The sequence below is a fragment of the Pteropus medius genome, unplaced genomic scaffold (genome assembly GCF_902729225.1).
Source record: "Pteropus medius unplaced genomic scaffold, Ma_sr-lr_union100, whole genome shotgun sequence".
NCBI lineage: Eukaryota > Metazoa > Chordata > Mammalia > Chiroptera > Pteropodidae > Pteropus > Pteropus medius.
The window spans coordinates 28348882-28361389 of NW_024354502.1; the positions used below are offsets into that span (position 1 = coordinate 28348882).

Genomic DNA, 12508 nt, shown 5'->3' on the forward strand with positions numbered 1-12508 from the left:
TCATTCATTCAGCCAATACTGTACACAAGCCAGGATACAGGCACTGTGCTAGGCATTAAGCTTGTCTACAGAGATAAGAAAATATTCTTGCCATTAAAGAACTCAGATTCTAGTGGAAAGGCAGACAAGTAAAGAGATAATTACAAAATAAGATTGGTAAATGCTATGTTAGAGGAATTAAGTGTTACAGGGACACTGGGAAGGAAGGTGATAATCTGCATGTAGGTAAGTGCATTTATCAGCAACTATGAGAGTCTCCTATGTGTCAAGTGATGCTGGGGAAACAATGAAAACAAAATAAATTCCCTGTCCTCATAGAGTTTACATTCTAATGAAGGACACAGGCAATAACAACAACAACAAAAATGTAATATCAGGATGCAGGATAGTGTTATAGATGGGAGGTTCGAGTTGGATCTGGAAGGGTAAAAGTGTGTTAGCAGAAAAGGGCATTCCAATCTTCGTAAAAACCAAACAAAATGCTGGGGCGGAGGAGACAGGGGAGGTAGGTGGGGGACAGGAATGGATGAGAAAGAGCATAAAATATTCTGAAAAGGGAATTATTAGATGGATCACAGGTGCAATGGGAGAGAGAGGGCGCATTTTTTCTAAGACACAGTTTGGAAAAGCATTCATTCATTGGTGGTCAGAACCAGAGGGGACATTAAGAGGTAAAAATGAACACACTCCCTCATTTTACAGATGGAAAAAACAAAACAAAACAAAAAACCAAAAAACATAGCTCGGAGAGGGTGAAGTAACTTGTCCCAACCCACCCAGCTAGTCGGCGACAGCACCAGGATTAACACAGTTTTCTGTAGAGCTCAGTCCAGGCCTCACTCCCATCCGCATGCAGAAGCCGCGGGCTTTGAAAGGCAGCCTGTGTTTCGGTCCTGGAGCACACCGCCCCCTACTGGTGCTTCTCTGCAGAGCTGTCCCTGCGGGACTCCTCCCTGCCACTCCACTTCTAGTTTCTCCCTGGAACTTCCCCAGGCGCCTGCCGGCTGCACCAGTGCCGCGGGGCCACCCAGGACTGCGAGCGCAGAGAGAGCGACGTTTTCCCAGTTCGCGGGGCTCCGGGGGCGCGCCCAGGCTTCCCGTATACTCCACCTGCTGCCCTCCCTCCGCCGCCTTGGGGCTCCCTGGCTGGGAGATGAGGCGCCGCTCCCCGGGCCCCGGCGCGACCTGGGCATCAGCGTCGCCTCGCGGTGTCCTCGGGCGGGTGTCCCTGGGCGCGGCGCAGGCCGAGCCCTGCAATTGGCGGAGAAATCTCCAGCACAGTCCTTCTGCCGGCTTTCCAGGCAGCCAGGACCCCGAGGCAGGGCTCCCCGTCACCCCCGCCCACCCCTCGGCCCCACCCTTCCTCCCGCCCCGCCGCCTCCTCCCAGCCCAGGGTCCGGGTCCGGCCGACGCGCCGCGGAGCACAGACGGGGCGCAGTCAGGGCGCGAGCTCCGAGCCATGGGAGGCTCCCACTCTCAGACCCCGAGGGGCCGGGAGCCGGCCGGGGAGAGGCCCCCGAGACCCAGAGAGACCGCGTGAGTCCCAGAGCCCTCCCCTGGGCTGCCGTTTGGGGGTTTGCGTGCCAGCCTGGAATGGAAGCTCCCGCGCCCGTCCCACAGGGGCCGGGAAGGTGGGGTTCCCGCTCGCGCCCGCGGGACGCAGGAACTCTGGGGTTGGCCTGGTGGGACACCCCTCCCTGAGCCCCAGCCTGAGTGGCTCTGGGGACGCCCGCCCGGCCACGACTTCACCATGACAAAATCGCGCCCGAGTGGGGCTCCTGTCCCGTTCCTGTTCACGCTGCGCGGGTGGGAGAAGGGGACTCCGAGTTTTTCCAGACTCGTGCAAGCAGGAGAACACATGTGTCCTAAAGGGCTCTGAAACATTCATGAGACAGAACTTTTTGCAGGGAAGGGGAGATATTAGAAAGGGACTCGAGTCTCAAAGATAACCGAGCTCGTGCTGGCCTTCAGGGTCCAGGGCTTCTGATGCAGCGCTTGCTGCTCACAAGAACTCCCTCTCTCGTTTGTTCCAAGGGCTTCATGATGATCTCAGAGAAAGGGCTGTATTGTACCAGCAGCAATTAGGCTTTTGTTCTGGGACGGCAACAATTGGGGACACCAAGTACTGAAATGCAAGCGGCGAGGGGACATTTTTAGAGAACGTGATTTAGAGCAAGTTGCATGGTTTCAAAGCTGGCCTTGCTTCTTGCCAGAGAGAAGATGCGTTGATAACTATTTGCAAACTCAAACAATCTTTAAGCATTTAATTTAAAAAATTTTAGAGGGTCTGTGTGTCCTGGAGGTGAGGTAATGTCAAGGAATCCATAATCTATTTTAATTCAGCCAGTGCCAAAGGTATTTATTTTGAGAAAGATACACTTAGTCATCACATATAGGCAGCCTGGACCATGAGAAGGATTTTTGACCATCTTTTTAAGGTAAAACATCTTCCCGAATATCCAAATGATAAATGTGTTAGTTGAGCCTCCTGATATTTACATATTTTCACTAATATAAACTTAGTTCAGGCAGCTTATTAATCATAAGAATAGTGAGCACGTGAAATGTGTGAAGACCTGTTTGGTAGTTTTTAATCCCCAAATACACTGAGTTAGTTTCTATTATTGTCTCATTTTATTGGTGAAGCACAGAGAGATTAAGTGACTTGTCCAAGGTCATACAGCTAGAAAGTGGACCTGGGTTGTACAACTCCAGAGCTCCTGCTGTAGCTGCCTCCTACAGAAGAGTTGGTACTATCCTAGGAAACAAACTTATCTCAGCTGATAGAGCACACCCTTTTTTTTTAAATTCTTCCTGAATTAAAAATAATTTTTTTTCTTTAATTCTTCCTGAATAAGGGAGAAATCTGAATTAGCAATGCCTAGGATCTAATAAGAGGAAAATGCCAAAGTAGATTTAACTTTCAAAAAACCAAACATTAGAAGAGGTGGAACACTGAGATGAAGTTAAGAGTTTTGGAGACAGGTAGCCCTGGGTTTAATTTTAGGCTCTGCTACTTAACTGCAGGAGAGCTTTTATCTGTTCCTTAACCTCTCTGCGTCTGCTTCCTTGTTTGTAAAAGGAGAATGAAAACAATGTCCACTTCATAGGCTGTTCTGAGGATGACATAAGATTATGTATATATAAATAACAAGTTATAGTTTTACCTCTGAGCAATATATTGTTTTAGCAAGGGTAAAAGTTGATTAATCTTTGTGAACACGTGGCTGGTTTTATTGTGTAACTTAAAAGTCAGTATTGGAACCATTCGCTGATAGCACGACGAAGGAATGAACTTTCTATGTAAGATTCAGTTGTTAAGGTGAGGAATTTGATTCTCAACTGTTGAATTATCCAATGATTTGTCAATAGAAAGAAGATCTCTCTAGTGAGGTTCTGCATGTATCTTATATATTTAGCAAAGATTACCTAAAAAAGATGAACATAAAAGCCCATCCTCGGGAATACAGCCCAAGGATGCCTTGCCCTACTCAAATGAATACATTAAGAAGCACATTAGCACATGAAGGCTGTGCTAGAATTACTGGCAACAGCAGAGTATGCAGGCTCTGCTTAATGAGTCAACCCTACAAACCACTTAGCGGATAGCTGGTGAAAGTCTTTAGAAATGTGAGATTCTATTGCCAGTAATATACGTGAAAAGTAAAAAGTATACCTTTTATCCAAGTCCTGTCTTGTTCGGATGTACAAGCCACAAGTCTCTCCAGGGTCTGAGAAAATGGGGAATCATTTTTAATGTCGCCGGGCTGCAGATTTCCTGCCGGACATGTGGGGTCGTGGATAACGCTGACCTCAAGGAAATTCTCCTACTTGGGCTGTTGCATTTTCAAAATCTATTGTTCCTTTTTAAAAATATAAATATATGAAAACTCACAAGGAAAGCATTACTGCTGGCATTTGTCTTTTGAGAGAGAAATTATGTTTCAGAACGTTCCCAATTTATATTTCAGAATAATTTAATCAAACACTAAATATAACCACAAATCTCTAAGCAGAGCTCTATTGTGAAATATAAACAAATATGGAAAGAAATGTCTGATTTTAAGTTAAAACTCATTATTTTTTAGTATTGTAGCTGTTTACCTTCCCCAGACCCAAGGAAACAAATGAGCTGGCTTTGATGAAAGCAGAGGAAAATTTCACTTCATTTCTTCAGGGAAGTTGTACAATATGGTGATTAAATGCAGAAGCTGGAGAATATGCCCAACCTGAGTTGAAATTCCAGTTAGATCTCTTGCTAGCTTAGTTTAGGAAGCTTTGGAAAATAATCATTTTACTCTTCAGTTGGCAAATTTCTGCATTTTTAAAATGACAATAATAATGAAATGGTATATGTTATTAGTACAGGGCCTGGTACTTAATAAGTGCTCAATATCTGAGTTATTATTTATACATTTACATGTATCTGTACCCATAAAGCAGACACTATGCTAGGTTCTTTGGGAAATATATTTCTGAGTAAGGCAGGATCTCTTCTGAAGGGGAGGTTGAACTGTGTGCTAATTCAGCAAGGTCTCTTATGAAAGCAAGGCAATAATATTTTCAAGTTAATTTTCTCCACAGTTAATTTCCATTTTCCATTTTCCAGAAAGATCAGGAGGATAGACATGTGTTTGGAGATATGGTAGTTTTGTGAAATGCTTGAGATCACCAGTTCCTTAGTTGATTGTTTTTAGCAATGCGGCCAGAGTGGGCTTCCCAAGAGCCATAAATAATTTGTGGAGAGAACTGAAAAGTGACAAAGCAGAGTCTATTATTCATCAGGAAATATGGTGTGTAACTAATTCATCTAGTACTTGTTGAGCTTGTCTGCCTCGAATGCAAGATGTGCACCTGTTATCAGTTCTTATTAAGTTTCTAGACCAATCGTCGACATTTGGAATATACCATGATGGAATAATAGGTCAGTGGCAAAGTCAGGAGGAGATTCTGAGGTCTGGAGTGTTTTTACTATGCACCTTTCTCGTCCTGTGAATTAGATGCAGGTTCTACAGTGTTCTAGTGAACTTCAAAATCAGCAACAACTAATCTGAAGTGTCTCTTTATGGGCAAGTCACTTCATGTGGGACAAATGTTCCTGACATGAAGAGGGAGGTGCCGGCTTTGAAGTTTCAGACACAGGAAAACATGGCTCAAAATAAGTAAACTTAAGGAACAATATTTCTAAAATCCATTGCTTTCAAGTTCATGATATTGTTCACCACCTTCTAACCACACAATTTTTATTGTAATTAAAAACATTTAAATCCCAAATTGTTATGGAAATTTTTTCAAATGTGCATGTGAAGTGTTTTGATGTACAATTAAGAGAGAGCTTTAGAGAAAGTTTGTGGAAAAGACCCAGAAAAACCAGCTACATGAAAAAAAGTTTAAAAAATTATAGTATTTAACTTGGAGGAGGGACTTGAGAGCTGTGGAAATATGTAATTTTTAAGGGGTGTTGGCTGGCTTCATTTTCACTGAAGCCAGCCCAAAGGGAAATGGTTTGAATTGCATGACAAGGAATTATTTGTGGGTATATGGTGAGCTTAGATATCAAAACTTCCAGACTGTGAAGTAGTTGAAGTAGTAAAAAGAGTTAATAAGGGAAGAAAAATCCCTCTCTGCAAATCATTAAGAGGACTGAAATTCTAAAGGGGTTCAGGTATAGTTTTGCACTACAATTTCTTCCCCTTTGTAGCTTCAGAGACCAATTGTGCCGCACCCCTACTTTCATTCCACAGCTTCTCCCAGCTGGTAGATGTTTCAGTATTAAAAATCAAGAAGAGAAAAGGAAAAAGGGGGAGGGCATAGCTACTGTTGTCCTGAGTTAGCGAAGTAGATTATCTAATGTCTGAGTTGGATAGTAGCCAGAGTGGGCTGCAGGATGTATGTTTGTTAACTCAAGGTCAGGAAATGAACTAGTAGCATTTGAACGGCCATGGAACATGGAGGTCCATCTTCTGAGGAAGCTCAGTGTGGCTATTGTGGGGTGCTTTTTTTCCTGCGTTTTTTATTGTAGTAAAATATACATAACATAATACTCGCCATTTTAATCATTTTTAAGTGTACAATTCTGTGGCATCAAGTACATTTGCAATGTTGTAGAACCATCACAACTATCCGTTTCCAGAACTTTTTCATCATACCAAACAGAAACTCTTCACCCATTAAATAATAACTCCCCATTCTCCCTTCCACTAGGCCCTGGTAAAGACTTTCTGTCTCTATCTCCCTATTCCAGATCTCTCCTATAAGTGGAATCATACAATATTATCCTTTTGTGCCTGGCTTACTTAATTTAGCATAATGCCCTCAATGGTTCATATTGTAGCATGTATCAGAATTTCATTCCTTTTTATGACCGAATAATATTCCATTGTATGTATGTACCACATTCTGTTTATCCATTCATCTGTTGATGGACACTTGGGTTGCCTCCCCTTTTTGGTGGTTGTGTATAATGCTGCTTTGAACATGAGCATGAAAGTATCTGAGTCCCTGCTTTCAGTTCTTTGGGGTGTATGCCTAGGAGTGGAATTGCTGGATTATGTGGTAACTCTGTTTAACTTTTTGAAGAACTACCAAACCGTTTCCTTAGGACTTCATTTTCCATTCCCACCAGCAGTGAATGAGGATTCCAGATTCTCCACATTCTTACTAACACTTTCATTTTCTGTAATTATTATTAATAATTACTATCCTAATAGGGATGTGAAGTGGCACCTCATTTTGTTTTGAGTTGCATTTCTTGTATTTTCATATGCCTCTTAGCCATTGATATGTCTTCTTTGGAGAAATGTCTATTCAAGTCCTTAGTTCAGTTTTGAATTTGTTTTATTGTTCTTGAGTTATAGGCATCCTTTATATATTATGGGTATTAATCCCTTATCAAGCATGTGATACAAATATTTTTTCTCATTCTGGAGATTTCCTTTTTACTGGATTGATAGTATCTTTGATGCACAAAAGTTAATTTTGATGAAGGAAGTTCAATTTTTCTTTTTTCTTTTTTTTGTTTCCCGTGCTTTTGGTGTTACAGACAAGAAATTATTGCCAAATTCAATATCATGAAGATTTCCCCCTACATCTTATTCTACGAATTTTATAGTTTTAGCTCTTAAGTTTAGGTCTTTGATCCATTTTTGAGATAAGTTTTGTATATGGTGTAAGGTAAGGGTTTCTTTTATCTTTCGCATGTAGATCCAGTTTTCCTGGCCCCATTTGTTGAAAAGATTATCCTTTCCCCAGTGAATGATTTTAGCACCTTTGCTGAAAATCAATTGACCATATATGTGAAGGTTTTTTTCTGGACCCTCTATTCTATTTCGTTGATCTGTATGTCTGCCCTTATGGTAGTACCACAGTTTTGATTACTGTAGCTTTGTAGTAAGTTTTGAAATCAGGAAGTTTGAGCCTTCGACTTTGTTCTTTTTCAGGATTGTTTTGGCTGTTTGGGGTTTCTTGAGTTTGTGTTTTTTGTGTGTGCGCGTGCACATACACGTGTGTGTGTTTCATTGCACTCACATGCTCTTTTCTTGGCTGATGACAGTCAGCCAGCCTTGCATGAGAGAATGCTAGACTGCCTTCAGGTGGCAGTATGCTGCCCCAGAAATCTTTTTTCCTTGCCCTCCCCGCTACCTCACTCCCAGCCAGACTTTTCACCCTGAGATATTTGCTGAGAACCTTCTGTGAGTCGGACACCTGAGCATTGAGTATCCAAAGAAGACCAAGCTGCAGGCAGGTACCTGGGAGAGACAGACAGGAGACTGGAATCACTGTGTGGGTCAGAGGTCTTGAGAGATGAGCATCAGGGAACCCACCCCTTCCCAGACAAGAAACTGACAGTTGAAGGAATCTGGAAAGATGAGTGAGTTGCCAGGTGAGGGGCATCCGAGAAGGGCAGTTCAGGTGAAAGAAAATCATGTGTGAAGGAAGGCATGGTGGTGTCAGGGACCTGCCATATCTGGGCAGTGGTGAGGATTTGGGGGTAGGGTGGATGTGGAATGGGCTGAAGGGACTGGAAAACATTGAGTCTGGAGAGGTGGGTAGGGCTGGGTGCTGAGGTCTTTGTGGACAGGTAGGAGTTTGGACTTAACTCTGGGAGCTATAGATGGAGGTGTTCAGCTGAGGGGTTGGCCAAGTCACCATGGCAGTCCTGGACTGAAGTGGGGAAAAGTATTCCCTCAGAGAAGCTCAACTGATGGCGGGGGTACCTGAAACCACAGCTTCCTGTGATTCTCCCGAGCACCTCCCTGCCCACCCTAGGTAGCACATTCAGGAAGCCAGGTTTTCCTTTCAACCTCTTACTTTGTCTTCATTTTTGTGTATTAGCAATTCAGTAGCATGTATAAATATTTTCATTTTTCTGATTTTACAAATTTCCTATAACAGACATATATTCATTTTATAATTATAAAGTACATTATAAAAAATCTAAAAATTAGAAAACCCAGAAAACTGTAAAGATAATAAATCACCCATAATCTCACCACCCAGAGATGACTGTTAATATACTGGTACATTTTATTACAGCTTCTTTTTATTAGCCATTTGTAATTTATTAATTTCTTATTTACTTTTCTTTGCCAGTTTTGTATCAAGATACTAATTTTTCTATATTTATTTGTGAGAGTTCTTTATATAATGAAGTCAGTTAACATTTACTGAGCACTACCTATGTGCTGGGAAAATGGTAGTCTCTTACACACATTAACTCACATGATTCTCAAATAATCCTATAACGTAGGTCCATGTTAAATTCCCATTTTATACATAAGGAAACAGGCCCAGAGAGATTAAACAACGTGCCCAAGGTCTTACAGCTAGAGTGACAAAATTGAGATTTAAACTTAGATAGCCTGAATCCAGATATCTATATCTATACCTATATCTATCTATTCCTTGTATTATACAAATCTATTAACCTTTGTCCACCATTTTCGTTTTTTTTCTGTTTTGTTTTGTTTTGAGGGGGAGGTATTTAACTTTTTTATTCGAGTTGTTTTATGACTTCCTTCTCTTTATAACAGACCATTTACTCTATCTGAAATTTCTAGACTCACTAGTGTAAGATAAGGCTCTAGCATTTTTTTTCCAAAATAGCTAACCAATCACTCCTGTACTAGTAAGTAATATTAAATAATCTTTTCTCTCCCACACATTTGTAATACCACTTAAAAATTTTAATATATCACCTCTCTTTCCTTCCGTTTAACCCTTGGTTTTTCTCTTTCCATTCTCATTCATTCAACAAATATTAATAGACTGTGTATGTTCAGGTACTGTGAGTATTATTTATTATTTATATGGAAATTTACATAAGCAGAGGAAAGCACTTTTAAATGTATAAATTTGAAAATTTTTTTATAGTTTTGGGGACAGGACATTTGCCAATCAGATAAGTGGAAGTGACCTTGTAAATGGAGCTTGGGAAAAAAGGACATTCGTGATTGAGTGTTTCTCATAGATTTTACTTTGACCTACCTACATCAATCTGCAGTCTATTTGATGGTTTCATTTTAAACAGGTTAGCTTCCTGTGTGGAAACAGTGATGCCTTCAAATGCTTTCAGGTCATCAGCATGCTTTCTCAGGCTTACATTTTTTCATGTAAAATCTTGACTTTATTTTTCGTAGTAATATGATATAAAGTTCTAGTAGATTTATGTAAGGAATGGCAAATGATAAATCAGTATTCTGTAGTCTTCCTTTATTTTCCACTTCTATCTGTGGCTACTTGGTAACCTTGAAGAGTGAGAGAATCCCTCACTTTCACACTTCTTCGTTCTCAGAATGCTTACTTTTAAGAATACTTTGGATATAATTTTTTTTTGCCTGTACATTGTATATTTTTTGCCTTTGCATACCAATCTTATGGTATGTTTGCTGCAAGTGTTATTAATAGCAATTGTAAGCAAAAATATTATATTTGGCTTGCTGAAATTTAAAAGTATTACGTAGAAACTTTAGAGTCACATCTATTTTCTGAAAGCAGGATAGTTCTATTTCTAATATAACCCATATATCTGTCTCGTACTGCATGTCCCCATAAAAGTTTGACAACATGGTATGTCACTGATGAGAGCTCCTAATAATCTTACAAAGATACCTTACTTTACAGCCATAGCTCTTAAAATTTCTTTGGATCACAGGTCCCTTCATAACATGATATAACTTTTATAGACTTTTTCCAAATGAAATCTATATATATACATGTATATATATAATATATAAAAGGAGTATCAGAGATCCTGAGACATATGCATTGTTTCATTCATGGACCCTATGAAGTAGATTTTTTCTCCATTTTACAAATGAATAAACTGAAGCCTGGAAAAGTTGAGACACTAAGGCCAGAGAGTTGGTAAATGGTAGAGCTGGGTTTCAAGTCTGGTGAACCTGGCTGAAGCAGAGGAAACAAAACTTCCAGATATTTCCAGAGTGGCTCTGCCCAGCAGGCCACTCATTAACCAGCAGAGGCTTCTGTTTATCTGCTAGAAAGTAAGTTTTTATGGCTCTTTCTCTACTGATATCAGTTTCAGGAAAGTAAATGTTTGAGAAAACATTGTCCAGCCCATTCTATAGATAAATACCCATATACTATATTGCATTTACACAGGTCAGATAGAATACCTCTCTTGGATTTCTTCCCTGAATTATTTTTGTCTGAGGCTAACAACTGCAGAATGTTATGTTTCCATGGCTACATCAAAATCGTTCTTAAATAGGGGTTTGAGAAAACGAAACTAGGAATGCTTGGGCAAGATATAATGATGGGAAGATGACTGACATTTTACCTGCCAGACATCAACTTCTAAGCATTTCTCTGGGTCTAATAGTGTCTTCCTGTCTCTGTCCCTTCTCCTGTTCCTTCCTTTGCCTTTTCAAACTTGTGTGTTCACTGGTTTTACCATGTGTGAAGCCATGGTTCCAATAAATGTCCATTAGCTCGAAGTGATGATATTTGGAAACACAAGTCAAGTTCTGAAAAAACATAGGCCTCCTTTACAGTTGACACCCCAAGTGTAGGTTGGCAGGTTCTCTTAAGGACAAGATTAGAACTAAGAGATGTGCCCCAATTTCAGGAGTAGCTGACAATAGCGGGGAGGAAGAGAGACAGAGGTAGTAGTATAGTCTAGACTAAGCCTCTCTTACCTGTTTTCTACCTCCTTGCTTCTTGGTCCTGCCACAAGGGGGCACCAGCCATTTGCTTAGTTCTTTTTGGCAGAGGTTAGTCTAAGGTGAGCAAGACTATTTCTTCAGCCTGATTCCTTTGCTGGGTGAGATAAAATGAAAAAGTCATCTGATATGAACTGATAGTACATGTAGGAGAACATAAAATATATTAGGGAACGAGGAAGGACGAAATTGAGTTTTTCGATACTTCCGTTTCCTTCTGCTGGCTAGGATCTTACCCTTATGGGTGTGTCATTTCTCTTCACTCCTTCAAATCAACATGGTTCAGAACATATTGTTTGTGGCTTCTGAGAAGGTGTAAGTCTTCATTCTCCTTCCTGTTGTTCATTGGTGTTCACTGGTTAAATCGTAGTATAAACACCTTGTGTTGGAGGCAGAGGGGGCTTATTGTGACTTTTTGTATTTACAGAAATACAAATCTCGAAGAAATTCTCTTAAAAGAAATTGTTGATTGAATTTGTGACAGGACTTTCTGGTGCCCTCTGGTGGCTGCTGTAGCTCCTGATGGGCAAATCTGTATACAGAGCAGACGATTTTTCTTCTCAAAAAGAGGAGACTGATGCTTCCCCAACTCAGCAGGATGCCAATTCTTCATTAACAAGAGTAGGTTATCTCAGCTCCTGACGAATATTCTTCAGAGACCAAAACCCAGAAGACTCCAATACGTACTCAACTGGCTCTTCCAACATCTCTTTTTCTCCGTCTTTGTTGCCATAGGCCTACACTTTTTAATTTCTCCTTGGCAGTCCTTTCCCAGTCTACGGTCTTTTTCTTTTAAGTAAAAGTTGTTTTTATACCCTTGATAATTCTATCTTGTTTGATTGATACCATACTTCTGTTTTCGTGGTCAGTGGGGCTATGGGGAGGGTCTTGTGTTTGACTGAAGTGCTTGAAGGTTGTGTGTGACTGTGTGTGTGTGTGTGTGTATATGTGTGTGGTATGTGTGCAAGTGTGTGTAAAGCGTGTATATGTGTCTGTGTGATGTGCACAGGTGTGTGTGTGTATGTATGTGTGTGAGCTTGTGTCTGTGCTGCCAGCCCTGACTTTCCCACAATTTCTTCCTCACACAGCAATGACAGTTTCACACATAGAGATGTCATAAAACTATGGTTTCCCCTGCTGAGCCAAAGAGCTCTGTCCAGGGCTGTCTTGTGTGTCTTGTATAGAGCATGAATACTCTAGCTGACAACATCAAATCCCAGATTTCTCACATTCTTTACAAAGCAGAGAGGTTTTTGATGCTGCATTGTTTATCAGCATGAAAATATATCCCCAGGAGCACAGCTTTCTTGCCTTCCAAATAATCTTGA

General features: G+C 40.8%; 1 protein-coding gene across 12 annotated transcripts in view; it reads left to right on the top strand.

The window, feature by feature from the left end:
- Positions 1-12508, top strand: part of TACC1 (transforming acidic coiled-coil containing protein 1) — an 89242-nt gene that overhangs the window by 17492 nt on the left and 59242 nt on the right. For 6 of the 12 annotated variants that reach the window (XM_039853729.1, XM_039853732.1, XM_039853737.1 and 3 more), the window contains exon 1: positions 1387-1536. The exons of 1 other annotated variant lie outside the window; for it this stretch is intronic. In XM_039853729.1, coding sequence (XP_039709663.1) covers positions 1460-1536 — 77 coding nt within the window. In that variant the 5' untranslated portion in view covers positions 1387-1459. Of the gene's footprint in view, positions 1-1385; positions 1537-12508 lie in introns of those variants that run through there. 5 more of the 12 variants (XM_039853734.1, XM_039853736.1, XM_039853738.1 and 2 more) reach the window with 4 other exon arrangements.